Source organism: Meleagris gallopavo, chromosome 9 (assembly GCF_905368555.1).
Source record: "Meleagris gallopavo chromosome 9, MGAL_WU_HG_1.1, whole genome shotgun sequence".
In the NCBI taxonomy this organism is placed as follows: domain Eukaryota; kingdom Metazoa; phylum Chordata; class Aves; order Galliformes; family Phasianidae; genus Meleagris; species Meleagris gallopavo.
Genome location: NC_139412.1, coordinates 13,135,741 through 13,160,091, shown reverse-complemented (window position 1 = coordinate 13,160,091; position 24,351 = coordinate 13,135,741). Strand labels below are relative to the sequence as shown.

General features: G+C 40.0%; 1 protein-coding gene across 4 annotated transcripts in view; it reads right to left on the bottom strand.

Annotated features, from left to right (window-relative positions):
* Positions 1 to 24,351, bottom strand: part of DCX (doublecortin) — a 136,562-nt gene that overhangs the window by 24,047 nt on the left and 88,164 nt on the right. For 2 of the 4 annotated variants that reach the window (XM_085230459.1, XM_031554683.2), the window contains 2 exons: positions 6,165 to 6,267; positions 2,252 to 2,389 (listed from right to left, as the gene is read on the bottom strand). In XM_085230459.1, the coding sequence (XP_085086585.1) occupies positions 2,252 to 2,389; positions 6,165 to 6,267 (241 nt within the window). The remainder of the gene's footprint in view (positions 1 to 2,251; positions 2,390 to 6,164; positions 6,268 to 24,351) is intronic. The other 2 variants (XM_085230460.1, XM_031554686.2) reach the window with 1 other exon arrangement.

The following is a 24,351-nucleotide window of genomic DNA, read 5'->3' as shown; positions in this document are numbered from 1 at the left end:
TTTTCTGCCACTATAATGTAATTTGTAATAGGGAAGGTTCAGCCTTCTTCCACTCAAGCACCTTGGAGACTCACCTCAGAATCTGTATTTAAATTATTACCGATAGATTTCTCAAAGGATAAAAAATACTACAGAGATAACAACTGAAAATAACAAAATCTAATTATTAAAAACTAAGAAACTCCGAGTTCTGATATGACAATCACAACAGAGTAAAAGACAGCAAAGACAAAAAGTGCAAATGTATGGAGATCAAACACATGGGAAATATACTGAACATACTTGAAATAAAACTGCTTCAAAATCCTTTTACAAAAGAAATAGGTGAGAATTTTGAAGGGAAAAAAAAAAAAAAAAGGATCAGATTATCTTTTGTTAATCAAGCTTCACTCAGTATTCCCTGCCTTTTTCAATGTGATAACTTTAAAACTCAGCTAAGCTTGCTGTTTGTTTACATAAATATTGACTCTCAGGTAATGTGCACACCTACTTTCTTTATTACAAAGTCAAGAGGAAACAACATAAGATGGTAGTATTCTTTTTTTTTGTCTCTGTCCCAAGAAAACAACTATCTTTTATTAACCTTCCATCACACAAAGAGTTCAGTCATTTTCTATTCTCATTAAAAAAAACAGGCTGCCATTTTTCATGTACTGTAATCACAGAAAAGTACGAAAGATCCTTGTCTAACTGAATTAAAGAAACCTGATTTGTCCTTCATTACAGGCCTTAATTCCAGGAGCTGGCTATTGTTTGACATTTCTGGTTATTTTAATCAATCTCCCTTTGAAAGGCTCAAACTAATTATTCATTAAGCTTCATCAGATGACTCACCGTTTTGTTCCGTGAGTCAAAATCAGGAACACAATAGTTGTCATTTCACATAAGACTATACACTCATGTAATAAAGTCTTCTTCTGGTAGCAATTAGTACCTGATGCTTATGGAGTTTAAATGCTGTCTCAACTCACGCATGGCCTGACTTCCAGATTGCTGAATAGGAGATTTTTTTTTTTAATTCTACAACAGATTTTCAATTACATCTTAAATGCACCCACATGACTCCACCACGCAACTTCTTCTCTATAAACTTCATAGATCACAGTAAACTCAAGTTTAAGCAAATACTGGAATGTTGATGGAAAACTGTATGAGTGCAGAATCCTTACAGAGAAGGAATTATTTAAAGCAGAGTCTTGGCATGTGCCAGCAAATTTCACATTTTTTTCACATCATCTTTTTAAGTAGCTAAAGAACATCAAGAGACCCCAAACAAATTAACTGCTTAATGGGGAAAATCTTACTGAATACCACTAGGAGAATTTTACATCAAATAATCCAATGTCTACTGAAGGGTCAACTGTTTTGTGGTGTCTACGTGCAATATGCAATGGGTTTCCATGAAGGTGAAAAGCAATTTCTGCTTTATTTTTAGCCTGTGATAATACTATGGGTCACTTGAATTTTGAATTCAATTTATAAAGCTCTGTAGAATCTTGAAATGCTTAGTTTGTGATTTGGCCTTTTTAATGAACACCTATTCCTGGCTCTCTTTTGGAAAGAACAGCGGAACAGATGATACACCTAGAGTCTTGCTCTCTTCATTGTACGAGTCTAAAAACTACCAATTACCAGCCAGGTCTCTAATCTACAGGCTCTGCAGCTCTCCATGTGTGCTATATTGCCAATCCAGTTAATACTGAAGAGGCAGGGCAGCATTTCAAATGGTGAAAGCTGCTGCAGTGAATGAGGATTACCATTTTCTTTCTCTTCCATTACTGAGTGAATGTCTCTATCACGTCAATAAGCCCATCACCAGATCCTCAACTGCAAGGTCACTTGTCTTCTTTAAATGGTGATTAAGAGAGGACATTTCTGACTTGTGCAGTAATTAACATTTGCATTACACAAGAGGCTATTCCAAATCAGTCTGTAGCTACAGGGAACATACAAGAGCACTGCAAACCTCAATTTCCTGCCTGCAAAATGGAAACTTTTCCTTTTAAATTGTTTTTTAGAGCAAGAGGCTGTGAGACTGTGGGTGGTACGATCCCAAAGCCATGACTCCACTTAACTAACCAGAGATTTCCTCTCCGATATTTATTTAGTGATCCCGTATGCTAACAATATCATCTTGTGTTTAATATATGCCAAAGTCTCAAATGCAAACATCCAAGGACAGTGTTTTCAAAGTCACACACTACGTGTTTTCATCTGGAGTAGAGTTAAGATTCAGAAAACAATCACTCACCGTCTTGATGGTTACCTGAATCAGCTGGAGACTTGCTCCGGCGCATTGGGGCTGGACTCTTTGCTGAGCTCTTCTGAGGGGTGGGAGATGACTTACTGCCCGTGGCAGCTGCAGGGCTCCCTTTCATCACCCGGCACTCTAAAGAAAGAGACAGTAACCATGGTTATGTCCCTATCTACTCTCACAGCCTATGGGCACTAGCTGTGAAACACTCATGGGTGGCTTAGTGACTTTCTGTTTCCAAAAAGCTGTAAGAAAACTTCAACACTAATGGGAAAACTGGCATTTCCAGTGTAAAAATGAGACATTTTAGGGACAGGTCAAAAAGAAGAGCCTCTAGAGGAGGCACTGAGACTGTACATTAAAATGAGGATTCTCTCTGTGGCAGGGAACATTTTTGTACGTGTGCCCTACCAAGGGTTTTCTACCCTTCCCCTTGCCTTGATGCCCACCAACTAGAGACCAAAATGAAAATAGTCAGCATTTAGTGAGGAAAGAAGAGGTCAAAAACCAGTTAATCTGCAAAACTCTCCCATGAAGACCTAGCAGTAGGAACAATGAGTACTGTTTATGCAGGTGTATAAAGCCAGCAAACAGCTCATAGCACGACTTAAAGATAAGTGGTGCATGGGACCTGTGACCTAGGAGGCTTTCAGCCCTTTCACGCTCTTTCTGTGTTTTCATCAGGCTGCCCTTTACAGATGTGGAAAGCAAAGACAACAAAATGGTTTTACAAAATACACCCTTTGTGCTGGTTAGTCATCTTTTTCAGAAAGGTTTACATAAGCAAATGCAGTAGATTCATGTGTTTAAATGCATGAGCAGATGAGAGCCCCAACTGTGTTTTGTTAAAAAAATAAACCAGCCAGGAGGAGGGGAAAATGTAAACATGATCTACAGTGTTGTGCAGAAGGGATCTGAAATGCTAACAAATCTGTATGTGTTCCAGGATTTCAGGCATCTCGGGTCTTCACAACCAGGGTTTATTTACATTGAGAACTGATAGAGAAAGTACTTTGTCTTCCCAAAGTTAACTTACTTCAGTTAAGAAATTGGCAATAAAAAAGGAATTCCCTCTCTGTCAAAGTCTAACTGGTCTCATCTCCTATAAGCAATTGTCCTCACATGGAAAACAAGTCTTTTTGAAAGATGTGAATTAGATATTCCACATACAGGAAGATTTTTATAGAAAAGCTCAGCTCAGCATGCATGGACTGCACTGAGAATCCCCTTGATTGGCATTCTTAATGGGAATTAACTAAAGCAGAATATACTGGATGGATACATAATTGGTCAATTGAAAACAAGTTGTCTGACCGAAACGTATGTGTTATTTTATTTATATGTCAGAATATATATGAAAATGTAATTGCCCTAAACCTTTTCCCCAGGCTTTCCTCATTCTCAGACAGTCAAGAGTCAGTCTCTTCTTCTTCCAGATGGGATGATTCCCTATGCTCCAGGGATGTTGCATGGTAATTATTAAACCCATATTAAGTTTATTCTCTCTCCTAATAAACAGATTCTGGAAACTGTAAATAAGGGATAGAAATTGTTTTGTTTTGTTTTCCTAAGGTACTTCTCATAGATGATGCCACAGAAGGTCTTGTAGGGCTTCAGAACAGAAATATCCCCATTTTTTTATGTCCTTGGTTCTAAATAATAATGTTTGATGAGGCAGTCTGAGATAGCCACTTGGAAGAATGTGCAAATAACTGCTTCTGGTGTTAGTCAGCCTAACCAAAACATGGGGGACAATCATCTTCAGGCACTACAAAAGTAATGTTTTTCAAGGCTTTTACATGTAGCTGCTTAACAAAAGAGTGTAACACTTGGATCAGCAATTGTCTGTGCACCAGATATGGGTTTCTAAGAAACCAAGGGAATTTAAAAGTGTGTTACATCAGTATTTAGTCATCCAAATTGCTCCCTAAAATATAAACCTAAAAAAGTGAAAATATTTTGTTGCCTTTTTTCAAGAGCTTATTCAAATTTATTTTCTCCCCAAAGGATAATTCCTTGCAGAGAAGCTCAGCTTCGCATTTACCAGCACAGAAATGCTGACTCTGATGAATTTCTCCAGCTCAGCCATCAGCAAGTGTCAGCACACCAAAGGCAATTACTGAGCATTTGTATGCCTTGCAACAAGGTAATAAATATGGACATCTGATTGTGCTGACATCAGTATAAGCAGGCCTCTTAGCATTGTGGGGTGTGACATTTCAGTGTGCTGATGCTGAAGCCAGCCAGTATGAATGAGACAGAGCAGAAACATCTGGAAGGTGCTTAGCAACAGGGATTACAGGCAGAAGCTGTGGTGGGCAGTCAGAAAGAAAGAGATGACATAATCCTCTCATGGTATTTCTCTTTTTGTTTCCTGATGTCCTGCCAGAGTGAACATAATAGCCAGCAATTCAAGTACATGTCATCCCAACAGGAAAGAGAAAGTATCCATGACAGAAGAGATTTTAATAAGTGACATTCATCCACAAGACCTCAGGTTCTCTTTGCAGCATCTGATTCATAACAAAGAACGATGATGGGTGGATAATGGGAAAATGCTGCTGGCTAATAGCTCCTCGTCTGTTTCTTGGGAAGTGCAGGGTATCCCCACTCTCCTGAAAATACAACAGAGAGCTGCAGATGCTCAGTACCTGCCCAACAGCAAGCTTGGCATACTTTTGTTAGTGAAATCCAAGCTGGAAAAAGTAGTAGAAACCAGGAGTGTAGGCAGAGAGCTGAGCTTCCCATGAAGTTGTTCTGCTAGGATTACGTGCAATTTGCTTTATATGTAGAACTCCCTGTGGAGCTGACTCAACTCCAGACTGTTAAAATAAAATATGAAGCTCACATTACAGATTGCTTCACCAGCCTGATGCAGGCTTTATTCTCTGTCTGCAAAGTTTCAGCTGACTCCTGGAAACTTTGAAATACCCAAGACCACCAAATGGGTTCATCTGGAGTACACAGGTCTGAAGTACCAGCATCAAATAAATCCAGCCTTGCTAAGGAGTCATAAAAAGGCAGTGTTTGAAGTTTAGAGGCTGCTTTGCCTCTTGGTAGACAGCAAAAGTTCTCTTAAGTCTTCAACGCTGAGCCAGTCTGTAGCATACAAGATAGCAGGTAGTTTCTGTTCCTTACACAGTATACCTAAAAGCTTTTGTAAGTAATGTTTGGAAGCCATATTTTCTTCCAGTTTAAATGGTCACAGCTGCATTCATTTACTCTTGCTGCACTTGCTGGCACCAGCAAACAGCCTGTGCTGTTGGTACATACAGTTGCCAGGTAGAGTAACTCCTAAAAGCAAGCTCTGCATATTCTGTGAAATCAGAGATTCTGTGGTTTAATTGATCAAAAAGACTCACACCGTTACAGATCTCTGGTTGCTATCATAACATGGACAAATGATGGTGCTGTCCAAGTCCCACCTAACAAACATTGCCCTCCTTTTTTAATCAACAGAAGAAAGTAATATGGGGAATGATTTTTCTTTTTAACTGTGCTCGTTCCTATTTTTTATGTTGACACGTGTACTTAAGGACAAGAGTGACAAACTGTGTGTATTTGTGTTCCAAGTGGGAAAATAGAGATTAGTCTTCTACTGCTTAGTTCTCAAAAATGTTTCAATCTGATTGGAACTTGAACAAGTTTAAAGGATATGTACCAGATTTTGTAATTAATGTAAAAATGATGGTAGAATGGAGGAGTTCGTCTGTTTTGAAATGGGCTATCCCAGCCTGTTTGCCCAATTACAATATCCACTGACTGTACTTTGTGTCACAAAAGGATGCTGAATTCCATGTACTGGGTCATATAGAAAAGAACAGAAGCATGCAGTACTTTTACCTATTACAAGCAAATGAATGGAAGTCAAGTAAGAACAGATTGAAGAACAGTGTGTGTTCAACATTACCACTTTCATCCAGAGAAAAGTCATCCTGTGCATAGCGGAATTTTTCGGGACCACAGGCAATAAACACATCATCATCCCCAAAGAAATCGTGGAGACAGGTCACCTATAGAGAGAGCAAAGTCATTCATTTTATTTTTAATTGGCAACATTCTGACATGGCTCAGTTTAAATTTAAACAGGAAGGCACTGCCTCTCTGCTGCTCCCCAATTCCACACTTACATGGTCCTGCTTCCTGCAAATCAAGTGGAACAGTGTAATTAAAAAAATTATAAAAAAGAAAAAAAAAGAAAAAATGTAACTACCCTGCAAAATCCAATGAAGTATGGAATTTCCAATCCTTTGGGAGCTGACAGGCTATGTTAGCCATCCTAATGAATGACACAGGCATTCCTGAGCTAATTCTAAAATAATAAGCAGGGTGCCCCCACGCTGGGTTGGTAAGCACGGCTGTCACCACTGCCCATGCTGACGGGTATTTCAGTACCAACAGAGCCTAGAAACTCAAGGACTGCTAAGAAGAGTGGCTGGGCACAGCATGTTCCTATAGAAGGTGTCTCCAAAACCATTAGCAGGTAATCCTGGTCTAGTGGTTGGTGACCCTGCCCATGGCAGGGGGGTTGAAACTAGATGATCTTTGAAGTTCTTTTCAACCCAGGTCATTCTGTGATTCTATGAATCCCTTTGGACCAGCAGAGCTGGACAGAAAACCTTAATTCCACCTGCCTTCTCTCCTTTCCCATGTCCCCCCAGCACTTGTGCAGCAGTTGGCCTGAAAAACTGGGAAAAACTGTGCACCGTTTGTATCAGCAAGGACAGCACTGCTGGTGGCCATTCAACATTCATTTTTCTTGGTGCTACACTGTGAATAATGACATATTCTGATATTTACACAGGTACAGTAATGGCAATTTGCACAGTTACCAGTGAAATAATGAATGCAATTACACAACAGCAGCAGGATAACTGTGCTAAGCGTAATTCCACTGGAACCAGTGGTAATTACACATTACCTCACGATAATGCTATTTTGCTATCTTCAGTACCTAAAGTTAATTCAAGTCATCTCAGTGCAAGAACATGTGGAGAATGTGCACATCACTGCTCTTCAGGGAGAACCTTAAATACCCAGATTTTTCATCAGTATATTGCAGAAAATTAATCAGACTCCTGGCAAGCTGACAGGTGCTCTTTTGAGGCAAAGGAAGATGATGCTTTTCCATCTTTACAGAATCCTCTGAAAACTTTCATGAAGTGCAAAGTAGCACTTATTTTTAAGAGGGGAAAAAACACTTTGGAAAGTCCAACATCAAACCTTTTGTGTTCAAAACGCAAATGCTCAGTACAGAAACAGCCTCCATAGGCTCAGGGGACACCAAAGTGCCTGTACACAACTGACTGCTGAGAGTTTAGCCCAGGGTCCTGGCATCCCAGCCACCTACTGATTAAGTACTGTGTCAGGAGGAGGAAAACGTGCTAGCACACAAGCATGGGACATCTCCAGCATCAGCCCACTGACAGCACAGCTGTGCACCTGGGTGAGCCCAGGAGCACAGGCCTGCACCTGCTGGAAATAAGTAAACAAAACAAAAAAATGCAGCTTTTTCACAGGACCACTGCAAGTGACTGCAGTACTGGCAACAACATTTATAATAGAGGTCTCAGATTGTTGAGGTCCAGTGTTTTGCCATGTCTAGCCACTGTGGTCTTCACAGAGGTCACACGCATTGCAAGGAACTGGGGAGAGCCCTGGAGACAGCAGTGGAGGAACATACTGTAGACAGAGCTGAATTTCCATATCTACTGATCTATTGGAGCTGGACTGTGAAAAGTTAATTTCAAGCTCTAATAAATAAAATATAAAGAAGGCTTTTGGCTATCCAAAGAGGGCTCCGTATTTCACACTGATTAATATAATGCATAATTAAAGCACTGATTAAGAGTGCCAGCTCTGTTTACAATGCCAAACATTAATGGAAAGCCTCCTTTTCACATCTGCACGACTTTCGAAATGGAGCAAGATGAAATCTGCAATGGCATTGATCAAAGACAGAATTTTCTTTACAAACTCAGTGAGCTGCAATTGCTATTTGCCTGAAATTAGGATGAAAATAGTTAACACATCACTTATTGAGAATTCCCCTACAGAATGGTGACATTTCAAACGAGCACTTGCTATTACAGCCCTCCCTGAGGGTGCATGCCACTGATTCATTTGCAAATAATTGGGTTTGGCTCAATACCCACATTCCCATCTGAATTCTAAGTACCCTACGTATACCACGGAAAAGACTCGTGGTTTGCTTAGCTCACTCTTCTGCATGGAAACTGCTGTGCAAAGCTAGATCACGACATAAGGGTTCAAAAAACCCACAGGCTTTTAGATGAAATCAGAAAGAACCAAGGGGGGCTTTCGCCCTCTCCAGGTTCCAAGTCAAAGGGTATACTTTGTCCTTGGGCTGCCCATTACCACAAGCAAAAAGAAAATCCAGGCAACCAAGGAGGCCTTCAGATCAAGTGTCTAACGTGACAGCTGCACAAGGACAAATATGATATCATATCAAGCAGAGATACTTGCAATTATTTTTCTTGCATTCTTGCCCCTTCAAGTAGTAGATTAATATGTATGTTTTATAATTGTGACCAGCAAACTGGCTGAGCACTGGAGGCTGATAGATAAATCACAAAACCCATTTGTTGTACTCCTGATATTAAGGAAACAATAACTTCTGTATTTGTTTTATTCATTCTCTTTTGTTTCCTGTTGTAAGGAAAGGCAGACAAAATCCCACCCCTCTCTCACCAAACAATGGAAAACATTAAAAATTCAGAAAATAATGTCACTTCATGTAATTCTAAGTTAGACACATTGCTTCTCTTCATTGTACATAGTATTTCCTATTTACCCTTTGTTTATTAAACTTAAATCCTTGGTCATCGCTGTATGTCCCTGAAGCATACTCCATATGCGTCACTGTCTATATAAAGTTGCTAGAATAAACTTGCTTTGTGAAAACATACGACTTAAGTGCTGGATCTTACTGCTCCCAAACCTAAATGTGGGCAGGAGATGAAAAACACCAGGAGAGCAGCCCCAGACATACACATCCCTGCAGGGCACGGAGCCGGGAAGAGGAACTGTGAGCTGCTCTGCTGGGACAGCTGCTTGGAAACCTCATCAGCCAGTGTGGAAACACCAGGGCCGTCCTTGCCCAGCAGTACTGAACTTCTACCTTGCATTAGCTGGCTCAGGGGATTTTTGTGACTCCAGAATAACCTTAAGAATCTTCTCATCTCTATTCTTTGAAAGCCTTTTTTCTCACATTTTCTCAGGAAGAAAAAAAAATACTACAAGCCTCTCCCCAGGCACTGTAGACTATTTTAAAAGTACATGTTCTGCTTTAGCTTACCCCAATCAACTGCTCTAATTATATCCAATAATTGGTCTGGAGCACCATGAAAACCCTAAAAAAAATTACCCCAGTGGACAACCTGAAAATCATTGTTTTAAATGCTTCCTTTTGCTGTTAGCTATCAACTCATTAAAGCGCAGGGCAGAAAAATGATAGCACTCTGCTACTGCACAGACCTGTGCTGCTACCTGAAAATGGTGGCTGTGTTTATGTTCTTATGCACAATTTGCAATGGCACTGGCATCCATGAAATTAGTAAGATGTTGTCTTTTTGAATCTGCAAATTTTATTATTAATTTTATCTATAGTGGAAAATTAAACCTGCGTATATAATTACAGTTGAGAGAATAAATAACATTTATTTCCAAGCCTTTGTTTAAAGAAAGATAATATTTAATTTGAAATTCAAGACTGAAATGATAATATTGACATAGAAAGGATCACATTGCATGAAATGTTTTCTCTCCATTTCCTGCAGCTTAAGCAGAGCCAATAAAGGAAGTTAAATCTTCACACTCCAGTAGATGAGGCACAGATTTATTTCTTACAAAGTAATTCTTTCTAATAGATTTGCTGGTAACATTTTTCTTTGTGTCAAGTTTTGGTGTTTTTTTAAACTTTACAGCATATATTAGGGAAGACACAGAAGTCAGTAGAGATCAAGAAATTCTAGGGAGCACAAGACCATTCACAGTTCCTTGGGTTTTCTTTAAACGTGGTTTCTTTCCTCATTAAATGAAATCCTTCTGTGTGTATATTAGAAAAACCTTCTCTGAGAGAACAATGCAGTTAGGATTTCCAGGAGGGGATTTCTGCACTGACTCTCCAATAGTGTCTGCTGCAGCCATTTTAATTGTGAAAAGGAAAGATATGACCTTTGGAGCAATGCTGAGCCTTCTAGTTCATTTTAACACAGCAGTGTAGAACAAACCATTTCACAAAATGGAGCTAGAAGTGAGCTCGCTGTTTGCTGAAATGTCTCTAATATAGATTTGCCTGGAAAAGGAGTGGTGAATATGCAGGATATTGGTGTGCAGCTGAATAACCAGCTAGTCCTACCATCCTCCACGAAGCAGCAGGAGCATTTCAAAATTGCAATTCAGTAATAAATGAAATAACTGAAAAGAATTACAGATCAAAAGACTGAAGACTTAGTCTGTGTCACCTACCAGTGCAGAAACCTCCTGAGCTTTATAAGGGAGTTATGCTAAACAAGCGCTTTTTGTTCCCTTTCATAACCTGCAGAATGACAGTTTGCAGAGTACACATGGTAACGTGCTGCCTCACTGTCACTCTACTACTGGCAGTGTGAAGGTTGTCACTGCAGTAACAACGGCTCCAGCTGCATTGTAGGCGCTGCCACTGCTGGACTGAGCTCTGCCACTTAGCAGGAGACCTCCAGTAGCCTGGATTGGCCATCACCATTTGTCAAGAACACGGAGAGTGTGTATGAAGAGTGATACATCACCAGGGGGGTTAACTGAACTGTCTTCTTCACCTTTCTGAGAAATGCCTTTAATAAAGGTTCCTATTTTTAGCTTGACAGGGCCAGGTCAGGCTGAAAGATAAATGAAAAGATGCTGTAGCTGGTGATTATTCAGAATAGTGATTTATGTATGTACTCCTGCCCTCACATTTTCCATCTCTTCCTTATGTTGTGGAATGAGCAAAGATCTCTGCTTAAATGGCTAGCAGAGATCTGGCAAAGGTTATTTGGAATGACATAATCACAAGTTTGACTTAGGGGTTGACCATATCCCATCTCAGGACTTCTATCTTTAACCAACTGCTTGATTCTGTGTAAGTCTTAGGGTAAAAGAGCCAGGGCAAGATTTCTTCTGTTCCTTTCTCCCTTAGTCATAAAAAAAAAATTAATTCTTCCCTCTGTAATAACCTTCTTGCTAGGAATTTACATGGCAGAACAGAAAGTGATAGCCATCTTCAAACTGTTCCTTAATTTTCTGCAGATCTAATAGTTGTGCTCAAAGAAAAGAGATGTCTATTCGATTTCTAAAAATCATCATACTAGTTGAGCCTAGAAGCCTCCAGAGTTGAGTGTGGGAAAATTGTCTTCAGAAACAGTTTCTTTTAAGGCCAGAATCCAATTTGCATGCTATGCACACATAAAGCCTATTAAGAGCAGAATAAAGGGAAGAAATGCATTTGCTAAGGCATTTTTGACGGTACTTTCATAACTGATATAAAATTGTTAGCTGAAGACAATGCATTTCAGAAGCTTGCTGATGTCCTTTCTCACTCAACACTCAAGTGCTAGGTGGAGGTGAAGAAGCAGGACTAGCAGCTAAACAGGCACTGGGAGTTTACTAAGGTGAGAACATAACTAAACCGTGCTTTAACTCAGTTTAAACTCAAATGGGAAATCCAATGGACTTACTTATACTCCAACACCTGCACTCAAAGTCAAATTGGCAGTGGTATGCTTATTTCATGTCTGAATAAACACAACTCTAAATCACAAAGGCAGCCCTGCTGTACAATTAATCAGTTGTGTGCACGCAATCAAAAAAGCATGGTACAGCAACCAAACATATACAGGCTTGTCCACAAGAAGAGTCAGCAAGGTCATGTGTCAGAGTGAGTATCAGGAATGAATGGACATGCTGAATGGATTTTAAATGAACTGCTTTCTCTTCTCTGACAAGCTTTTCACCACATGTCCAGAAAGAAAAAGACTTCAGATTTAATGGTTAAGCAGACATAATGGAAAATAAAGATGTTAATACTGGAATGTACAGCACTTAATACAGGGTTGGTTTTTTTTTGTAACAGTCTGAAGACTGCAAACCCAAAGCAGATACTGAATTGATTTACATTTTATTAGATTCGGGTTTCCTGCATTTAAAAATAAGGGATGTTTGGATTCAATTACTTCTTTAAAGCATGCACACGCCCACTCAATAGATTCTACATTTGCATTCACAGAAAGAAAATTACTTATCTGTTTTTAGGAAAAAACGCTGCTTAAAATGGATAAGCAATAGAAAGATGAGCAGAAAAAGCATGGATGTTGGTTTCCACAAATGGAATGGGAGCACTCCAGCATGCCAGCCCAGCCCAGGGATGCAAGTGCAATTATAGTGCCTTGGGGGACCCTCTCTGAGATACCCTGCAGTAAGGGAAGGGGACTTGGTCATCTGTTCCTCCATCTCTGCTCTGTGCCAGACACCCTTGTAGAAGCTTGTCACAAGCAGGGTCATGCTGGCCCCTCACAATGCAGCGCACGTTGTGAGGGGAAGAAAAAATCATCTCCACCGTCTACATCTCAGCTCACATAATTTGCTCAGTCTGCAAAAGCCTGAAGTGAGACTTCCATCCTTTAAAATGTTAGTCAGAGACCTCAGCTTTCTCTCGTATTCATGGAGACCCATGGCTCACATTCAGGAGAAAAAATTCTGCACAAAACAGCAAGACCAATGCTTTCTTTGATGCATGAGGGAATTTTTACACCACTTTCCATCCTTTCTCCTACTTAACATTTTTTTGTCAATGAAAAATGCAGATTTTCTCCATTAGGCTGCATAGCACAGTACATTGATTATGAGAGCTTTATGGCCACTTGGAATATTTTATTATATTGTGACTGAAGCAGAGTAGGGACACCAACTTCTAACCAATATGCATTATTTGGACTCATTTTGTGATTGCTTATTCAAATGGAGTAAGAAATATTCATGCATGTATATACAAAACAGCTTGTAATGCTTCAAGCTAGAAGAACTGCTGCTCTCAAAAGGGCTGCAGCACAAAGTATGTATTTATTTAAGTATTGGAAATAGAGCAGTTCAAAATAGAACAGAATAAAAAGTAGGGATGGGAAGGACAATAGCCAGACAACCTACCCAGTAGGAACATTAAAAGTGAATTTAATATATCTGGTAAATCAGTGGTGCTTCCAAACCATGTGAAATCCAATTAGCCCCTGGTAGAAAGGTTAGTTTGTTATGCTCATTCTCTATACATTTGCAGAGGACTATGAGACAGAAATTCGGGCTGTTCATTCTTTTTACCTAGAAGAAAGGCTTTTTCTTGCATTCATAATGGTATTACGTGAAGGACAAATGTGCTGTGCAGGGCAGAGGCATGAGCAGCCCACCCATCAACATCATTATATAAAAAAATTACCCTTTCTCCACTCAGAGAACCATAAAATCAGACATCCTAGGTAACAGATGAAGATAGCAAAGGATTTCTAACGCAAGTTGCCCCCACGCAGAGAGCACTTAATAATCCAGAGAATTCTTAGAACATTATTGCTAATCATTCCCTCTCATCACTTTTGAGAGGAAACCATACTTCTGGACTTAAAAAAGAGCATCAGAGATTTTGGAAGTAGCACGACTATATGGCCAAAGTCAAGCAGTGCTGCTCAAAATGGCATCCTTTGTCAGTCAGCCTACTCAAGGTCAGGCTGAAAAAACAATGGGCTGAAATTTCCAGTTAATGAGATTTCCTGCAACAAGCTCCTAAAAACCTATAGTTGTCGCTGATCCTATTGTGCATATCTTCATAAAAGAGAAAGGCTGTTCAGCTTTGTGCGAGATTTCATTTAACTGTAACAATGGCACTGATTGTGGTGGAGAGATATTGGTAAATAGATCCTCACCCTGATTAAAAAACAAAAGACTCAAAAACCCCAGCAACATAAACCCATGTAGCAGGACTGAATGGGTTGGATGCATGCCCATAAGCAACTGCACCATCTTCAGAGAGCACAGAAATAATACTGCCATTAGCCAAGCAACAGGCCCAACAGAGTAAACAGCTTCACTAAGCACTTTCCACTTGTAAGCAAGATCTGAGGGGCTGGAGGAGACCAACAGCAAGCCTTTACTTAGCCTTGCAGCTGAGCTCCTCCCCAAGGAGCTCTTTTCTCCATACACTCCCTTACTTCCATGTCTGCCTGGTGAATGAGGAGATCAGCACAAGCAGCTCCATATCCACCCCTCTGCCTGCAGACTCAGGTGGAAGCTGCACGGAACGGAGGAAGTACAACTGTTTTTGCTGTTAAAGCTGTTCCCACAAACACATGCAGTACACACTGTCTGCTTGAAAGACTAGGATGACATCTCTGCTTTCCTTATCTGCTAGATGGATGCCCTAGGAAGGGTTTCTTTTCTGTCCCTCAATGTCATATAAATGTCCTTGCTCCTTCTCCTTTCTCTTACCAGCCAGCACTACATAAAAATACTTCCACCAGTTAATTATTTCATGGTTAGATGCATCAAGAACTTAATTCTCAGCCCAAACATTTCAAAGTATAGTACACTGGCCAGATACAAAAAAGAGATTCCTTTGTGAAGTTTTACTCATCTGGATATAGTGAGGGACTTCAGCCCAGCACTGCAGCTAAAGTGACTGCAGATGAACTTTCACAGGGGAGAAGAACTGATTTATTAATGCATTTCCAATTTATGGGGATATGTCCATTGCTCTTGCAACCCCATTCTGCCTAACTATTGCCTACTGTATAGCCATGGAAGCAGGGGATGGCATCCCTGCACGGTGCCTTCAGGCAGAATAAAGTTCTGGCAAAATGAAGGATTACACAGGTGTACAAAATTGAAGGATTTGTTCCTACAGTCCCTCTGTGATGTGGTGTAAGACGACACAAGATAGGAAATTCTGTCTTTGATAATCACTCAGAGTGACAAAGGGAATCATATTTAATACAAACAGATTTGGTTTCCATGCAACAAGTGGATGTGCTTTTCTCACTGAGGCAGCCTGAGAACTGTAGCTATTTGACGCTGTCGTGCGTCCTGCTGACATCAGTAGCCTCCTTCCAAAATAAGCACTACAGTAAAATCAGCATCAGACTTGCCATTATTATTAGCGCCTCAGGAGAGCTTGAGGACACTTCAGTTCAAGTCAGGCATCACCACTGACTTTGAAGGTAGCAGGTTTTAAGCTGGCTGCACTTTTCCCAGCACAGTGGCAGCAGCACACTAGCACACTTCTCTACAGATAACCTTGTCTTCCCTGGCATGTCGAGTAGAAAGAATATATTGATTAGGACTATGGCAATGTGGTTTTTTCCCAGGGGAAGATGAACTTTAACTCAGTCACAATTAAAAATCTTTTCGTTCAGACAAGACTATTCTGTCGATTTACCTCATGCACACACTTATATCGCAGCCTCTCCACTGAGTTCCTTGGTCTAGGTCTTCAACTACAGTCTTTCAAAAGCATGCCTGCTGTTTTCATTGTATGTAAAGATACTTTGTCTGTTAACTAATTTTTGGATGTGTCACTGAGCTTATATTTTATACAGGCCCCTCTCTGTTTTGTTCAACAATTGCAAAATCCAAAATACTTTTTCCCCAGAGGAGATATAAAAAAGCTAATATTTTTCACTGCAGACTACGTTAATGAAAAAAAGACACAAGTAAGAAGTATTGGACCTTCAAGCCACCCTTCCTAATACAGACCTCCAAAACCTGATAATAAATGAACTGTCCTGTCCTCCAGCTGCAACTTTATTTGCAGGCTATGGATCCAAGTCAGCCCAACTCTTGGAGGGGATCAGAAGATGCAGCTGATTCTGTATGTAGCTAAAACTGGCTTTGCATTTCACCCCACTTATAGGCATTGTAGCTTTTGCTCAGTAGTTAAAATATTTCAAAAAAGTTCCTTAGGACATTTTGACTTGTTAAAATCCAGTGCTTGCAAGGATCTTTATTACACTGCTAATTTTAGAGATTAATGGGAATTAAAAGTGCTGTCCTTTAAAAATTAAATTGTAACATGCTACATTCAAGCTAAGGGAAAGTAACAATTGCCATCAAGCTGTTCTTTCAGTGAGTTAGAATTTCTTCCTTAATTACAATTCTAAACATGTTCTTTGTGTTTTGGGAGATTTCCTGAATTTAATGCAAACGCATATGCCCCCTCTATCAGAACAATTTTGTTTTCACTCTAATTTCTGTTAATCTTTGGATAAAGCTATTATTTTTTTCTAATTAAACGGGTCTTTTCAATTCAGCTGACAGCTAAGAGAGTCATGGAAAATTCAGCATTATGTCCTGAATTAAACCATATTAGGGTAGAAATTAAAAATGTTAAGCAGGCTGAGAGATAAAAAGTACTTTGCACAGAACATACAGAAAGGCTGCTGAAATGAGTGTCCCAAAGCCTCTCAAATGAAAGTGCTTTTTTTTTTTTTTTTTAATTTGAAATTTGTCCCATCTCTTACAATTCTATAGACCTATGGCAAGTTCTAGCTTAGCATGCAGTAATGTTAAAGGAATAATTGATGCAGGAATACTAAAATAGATGGTGTGTAAAATGGCAGTCTGCATAATTGTCTGGAGTGAGTTCAAGCATTTCTGCAGTGAAAAAATAGTCCTGCTTTATAATCCTATCACGTCTCCTGGCTGCTGTGTAGCAGGCAAAATTTCATTTGGAGATGATCCCAAGATGCCACTGATTTACCAAAGGGATTCCTAAAGGCAGAAGGTTAAAGCCGTTTTGCCCCAGCTGAACAGCACCTGGGAGAGCTATTAAAGGATCCACACTAATTTTGGCAGTAATGTTCAAATTGCATCAGTATAGTAAAGATATTGCACATCAAGCTGTTTCTTAGCATGCGATAGTGGCAGGACACTGAGTGATAAAACACCTTCCTTTGTAATGTTCTATCTTTCTTTTCAAAATATAAAGTGTTACGTGATGGAGGAAAGGGGAGCAGGAAGAGGAGCGGGTTAAAAATATTATGCAATTAATTTCTGCTCTGAAACATGCAAGAGCCATTACATTTGGATGGTATTTCTCATAAAATGAGCTGTAAGCTACTGAAGCAATTAGAAACTAATTGCTGGAAGATTCCCCCAAGAGACACATGACAAGAGAAACGAGAGATGGCCAGAAACTTAGGAGCAAAACTACATCTGTTTCCTTCCCAATCTGTAAGAAATAGCAAGTTCCTCTTCTGCAGGTGCCGGGCGACTGTATGAGCTCACACATCAGCTGGTTGCAGATGGTTATGCCCATTTACATTCCCTTTGTGCACTGGCACTGGGATAATTGGGTACTGCTCTTCTCATCTGAACTGCAGAAACACATCTGGACTTTTTCCTCTCTTCTCCTTTGCTGCATGAACTCATCAGCTCTTCACATATCATCCACTCTCCATCTCTTCCCCAACCCTCTATAAAGGCTGTGTAATTTCCACGACAAATGGATCCTTTCTGCTGAGGCAAAGAACACAGACCCAGTGTGGATACACACGCAGGGCTTCTCCCTGCCTCCACTGCCACTAGCAGGGACTCTATGGAGCTTTTTCTTCTCTGCAGCACTGTGCTGTGAGACAGTCCTGAGCCCAGAGAGTACCTTGCAGCTGCCTTCATATTCCAGGGACAGATGTTACAAATATTTCCCCCTGGCAAGACCCTTTCCTCATCCCTCCAGAAAATAAAGCATTTCTTCTTTCTTACAGATTTTAAGTCAGACGCTGATGTCTTGTGTGCATCCAAGAGCCCTGGGTCAAAGCACCAGTTCTTAACCCTCATTGTGACCGTGGAGATCAGTAACTCTGCATCTACTAACTAAACAAAAGGACATTAAATAACCTTCTGCTAGAGCTGATGATACCTTATATCAGCTAAAAGATGCAGATAGGTTTGTCATTTGCTTCTTTTTGTTTTTAATTACTGCGGGTGCCAAGGAAGAGGCAAGGTTTGCTGTCTGTTCATGGTGGACATGCTGCTCATACATAAACTCATATGTAGACACTGCAAAAGACCTCAAGATACAGCTATGAAATGAAATGTAAACAAAAGGGCCAAATCTGTACTGCCAGAAAAGCCTCTTGATAAAAATCTACCAAAGTCAGAAGAATTATACAAGGCATCCATCTGACTTTATTCCTTGATTAAATATACTGACAGCACCTCCACAACTTTGCATTTTCTTTTTCTTTTTCCCCTCCTCAAATGCTTTATAGCTTCCCTTTGCTCCCTTCTCCTTTCATCTCAGATCATTTCTGACAGGTAATCCAGCAATATCAGCCTCTCCAGAGGAGATCTCTATCCTCAGAGTGGTGTGCTTTCTGTTTGCTCCAGCACTCCAACACACATCCAGTTCAGATAGCGTGGGCTGGGCTTTTTTAAGAAACATCAAATGTCTGTAATTCCAGTTGGCTTCAAAATGAGCTACAGACACACAGTCTCTCAGACACACATGAGAGCAGAAATAAATGGAGAGGTAATTGTAACAAGACCACTTCTCTGAGCTCTCCTACAATATATTTGCTATATTTTCCTTGGCATCTCTGAAGAAATGCCGTTCAGCCCAGAAGATACATTTCCATACGGAATGTGGTGTCAGCTCACTAAGATGTCACTGTACCAAACCACCTGACCTTTTTCTTTTCCTTATTTATATCCTTTAAAAAATAATATCCTGACAATTAACACACTGATGCAGTCAAAATCCACTATAATATTTGCACACTGGAGTGATTTAACAAGCATTTTTCTTTTACTGTCCTGTCTTGAGCTCAAGTATGCTGAAGTAATTTTAAAAGATTTTTGCTTTTTTTTAGTCAGTCTAAATATTTTGTTTCTTCTTCAAGAGAACACATAATACACACCGTTATATCGTTTTTGCTCCAAGGCAGCTTCTTGGATTAAAAAAAAACACTCTAAAGATTAGCCGTAAATGATGAATAAGATATTTTTCACTGCTGCTACTCTTCACTGTTCTGTTACCTACGCAAGTAGTAAATTTGCTTTTCCAAGTTGACCTATCCATAAAAGGTTTTACTCAGAAGCATTTTCCCTGGCTACCTGACCCAGTTCTATAGCCACAGACCCTCCCCTGTGTTGCATGTCTCTTCTTCTATTTGGTTGGGATTTGATCAATGAAATCACTGTTTGGCACACAGAACCATTTCTGCACAGGGCTGTTGCCAGCTGCAGGACCATGCTGCTCGGGAGCCACATTCCTGGGAGAGCAGCAGGCAGCTCTCTAATGCAGAGCGTCCTGGTAGCAGCATGCAAACTGACCTCTCCTGGTTACTATCAGCTTAGAGAGATGCTGTTTAACATCTAAACTTCTTTTGTTGGAAGCAAACCCAGACTTTATCAATGTACAATTATATAAGGACTACCAAATGATCACATAACAAAGCATTTTTTCACAAGATGACATTGACTTCTAAGAAAAAAGTGGGGTTTGGTGTTATACTAGCTTCCAGATGTAAAATTTAGCAGTTGGCAAATGAAGGTTCTGGTATTTTCTTGAACAGATTTTTATTCTTTTCAGAACGCAAATGGAAAAGAGAGAAGTTAAATCCTATGGACCAAGTAATTATTCCTGTAATCCTCTTTAAGGTGCCTCGCTTATCTATATCAAATGAAAAATAAGGCATCAACACTGCAAGCCTTTCCACCTTGCCCCAGTGATGTACACTGATTCTGCCTTAGAGATGTCTGCAGAAACCCTAGTGGTGCTTATTCAGTACTTTGCATCTCCTGTAATAGTGATGATGGATGTCTCATCCATTGTAGTGTCAGAATTTGGTCTTTGAACTTACCTTTGATAATAATAGGCCCCATGAGATCGTCAGGTCTGAGTCGCAGATATCATGCTATCAGTGGTTGATAGCTGCTGCAATAAGTGTGTACAGTTTAAACAGTGTGAAATGTGCTTTTAAATGAATAAGACAATGAGCTGCAAGGAGCAGTATTGTTACATATTGTGGTTCCTGGGGTAGAGTATTAAGCTATAAGCATTATTAAGTATAATGTCATTCAATACAAACTTCCTTTGCACCACATCTAATTTTGCATGTGCTGATGAGAACCTGGCCCTTTTCCAGCAGGTAGCATACAAGCACACGTGAAGAAGGTTGTTTAGATTGTATATGTATTCATTTTATTCTTATTTTTCACTCACAGCTATAGCCACGATGAAGATGAATAATATTTTCTCATTTAGATGAAAAAGACCAACTTGCCATTTGAGGGTTAATGAATGATAGCAAATGGAAGCATGACAATAAAATTAGCCATGCCATGAGCAACTCACTTTATCAAAATCATGAGTTTATACGATTAGCAATGGATTCGGTGCAAATCTTTACTATGCTAATTAGAAGAAACAGTATAGATTATTTGGGAAGAGCATTCCAACAATTAGAAGTTTCTAATTTTAAACAATATTATTGAACATCCGTTTCAAGCATTCATGCCCACTTAAGACTATTTTTACTCATCTCCCATGTGCTATTTAATTTCTTTCATGCATTTGTGGCATTGTATCCTGAGGCAGTGGAGTAAATCATTCCTTTTTTAAGCTAAGTCTTGCAGTAGCTGCTCTCAGTCTCCTTAGATTCAGGCCAGGTTGCTCTCAGCAGAATCTAACATGTACCACATCCTTTACTCCTCTGCAGCAAGTATGATTCTGACCACACAGAGGTCAGAGGGAAAATTCACCACTGACTTCAATATGCATTGGATCAGACCCAAAATCCCCACCGCAATCAGGAGATCTGAAGGAAAGAATTACAGTAATTTATTGGTTGACACCACTTGACCATTGGAAGACATCATCCTGTCTCCACCAGAGAATTGTTGATGACAGGATATAGCTCCAGGCTTCTGCAACATGCAGTTTTCCTATGGGCATCACAACAAAGTCCACGCACAAATTTCATTGGTAACCTGATCAGAAAACAATGACTGCATGAAACCTAGACTTTTCCCATATATGCTCATGCCATAAGACAGGTATAAGGTTGAAACAAGTGCCACTTGTGACTAAGACACCTCTGTCCCTTGGAAATTCGATTCTGATTCATTTTGTGGGGCAAACCTTTGGCTCTGGTTCTCTACAACCATATTGTCATAAATTACTAAACATCAAGATAGTATCCACTCATCTCTGCACAAGGACTTACTGGGAGCCATGGGGTATGTCTGAGCTGGTGTCTCTCTACAGCATATGTGAGGGCAAGAACAGCAAGTTCCATCTAATTCCATCCATATACGTGTGACAGATACACAAATAGACACCCAGTTGATAATCTCTTAGACAGTTTGTCCCTGATAAAAAGCTGGTTAATAACTAAATAACTAGTTACTTACAACTGTGACAATTACACTGAAGCAATTTGTATGTGGACATAATGATGTTCCTAATGACGATTAACTTAAATTAAATGCTTTTAATTAGAATTTACGCAGCCCTTAGCTGTCTTACAGACAGTATTCTGACATTTGTGCCTCACCAGATACGAGATTTATATTTTGCTTTGTCAAATCTGACCATAATTATTTGCTGAATAATTGATGTCAGATGCTGACATTGCAAAATGCTGCAGTGCAGTAAACCAACACGCAGAATGATTAGGGTTCAAACCTCTGTCAGTCACTCACAGCCATTTGTGTGAGTGTCTGAGGTAGCAGCCTGTCTGATTTGCAAGTACTTCTACCTCATTGCTTCAACTTTCTCCAAAAGCAGAGAATCTTGCTTTTTATTTCAGTAGGTACGTGTGGAACTAGACCAATTCAATTTGTCAAAGTGTCTTTTTCTCAGTGTTCAACTAGGAGAAAGACAACTACAGGAGCCCAGAATACATACTGGATGCATACTTAAAATATTAACTCCAAAAGATCCTTAGAGGCAGCATCTTCATTATTCAGAAAATCTTGGCATGTAAACTCCACCTACCAGCATTCAAAAGGAATGAGTGATCAAAGCTGGATTATAGATTCATTAGTGATTATTCCGTCTGGAAAATCTTCCCTGATGTTTTGCGAGAATATGACTAATTAGTAATAGTTACAATAGGATTATGGTCAGAATTGTAAACAGCTACTGAGAAACATGACAACGGGAGCCTCCTCATAGTTTTACTCTCCAAGGGACCTTTTTGGTAGGGATGGGTTCAGAGCTCTGTCTTCTGAATTGCTACAGCCCATTGTGCTGATAACAAGGGCCTCAGGACTGGACTGGACTTTCATTGCATTCACAGAATTCCAGTGTCTTGAATGATCCAAAGATATTGCCTCATTTATGCCCTAAGCAACTCTAATAACTTTGGTGAAACTGAAGATCTGTTCCTCTCATCACTTAGTGGAAAACATTGAAGATGTTCCAAGATGTCTGGGGGTTGGCCTCTTTTCCCAGATAACTAGTGACAGGACAAGAGACAGTGACCTTAAGCACCAAGGGAGGTTCAGGTTGGATATTAGGAAAAATTTCTTCTCAGAAAGAGTGATGAGGCACCGGAACAGGCTGCCCAGGAAGGTGGTGGAGTCACCATCCTCAAAGGTGTTCAGAAAAAGTAGACATGGCACTGAAGGACATGGGCTAGAGCAGTCACAGGCATAGGATGATGGTTAGACCATCTTTCCAACACTAATGATTCTATTCTATGGTATAAGTCAGGGTAGAGCATGGCACTGAGCTCTTAGCAGCAGGACAAGTTCTGGGCATGCCTTATTTTTTCTGCTGTTTCTTCTCAATGTGAGGGAATGGGAATGAGTTACAGAAAATATTTCTCCTTTCTTTCTGAAAAGACTGCCATAGTAAAGACCATCACAGTATGCAACATATTTTATCTCAAGGCCATTCACCCTTATGGCATAGAGTGTGCATGAGCACTTCCCCAGGAGACCAATGCAGCTTACTGTCTGCTTTCCTTTTGAAGAAGAAATCAAAGGTTGCTAAATTCCCCTTTGAAGCACAGTGTCAACATACAGAAAGAGCACTTTGTGTAGGCTTTCCAGTGTGGAAGCTCTCCAGTATCTGCACAGGGCTAACGTGCAGTGAGGTTTCTCCAGAAGTCAAAGTTAGAGCCTGCCAGATTTGTTTCACTTAAGAGTCACACTTATCCCACTTAGCATTCGTTCCAATACATATTTCATCATGTTAATACATATTTTATTGCACTTTTTGTACCAGCTCCTCTAGCATTTCGCTTTTGCAATGGTGCCTAATAACCCATGATTGCATATAGCCCTGAGTGCATGTTTGTGACTTGTGTGATTCCCTCCTGTCCCTAGGAGGGAGTGATTCTCCCAGACTCCTGCTGTGGCTAAGCACTGCTTGCAATTTCACTCCATCTTTTCAGGTTTCTTAGCTCACGTATTCTACACGTAACGTAAGTTACTCCATATCATGTCTTCCCAACTTCTACAGCCGTTCCTACAGCTTCACACTGCTCAGCTTTTCTAAACATAACATCTAGGGCCAAGCCCTGCAACCTACCTATACAAACCAGGTCTTGTAATGTTTACTTCCAGCCAAAGTCTTCCTCGTTGCAGTAAGTTTTATTCATAGAAATACAAATTATTATTTGGTAAAATAGTAGAAAAAAATCATATTTGCACGAAAGATAAACCAAAGTTTACCATCATTCTTCTTCTGAACTGTTGCTCTGAAGTAAGACAGGCCATGGAGTGGCCATTGTCAGCAGTGCACCATAGCATGAAGCCAGGCAATGAAAGCCACAAGCGTTCATAAAGTACGTTCTTTGCAACACATTTTTTTAACACATCCAAGAATGTCCTAGCTTTTGAGAGTGCAGGAAGAATAAATACATGGAGAAGTCAGATGTGTCAGCTGCCTCCTTTCATAATCCGAGCTAATCCCACAAAGCGCTTTCTGAAAGCACACTGAAGTGCATGTCTGCAAGGCTGTACATATGTACGTATGTTTGTACACCTATGTACCTATATGAAGCAAATTTCACATCCTGAAAAAATACATTTTTAAAAATATTACTGAGGATCTGACTAAAACATAATTT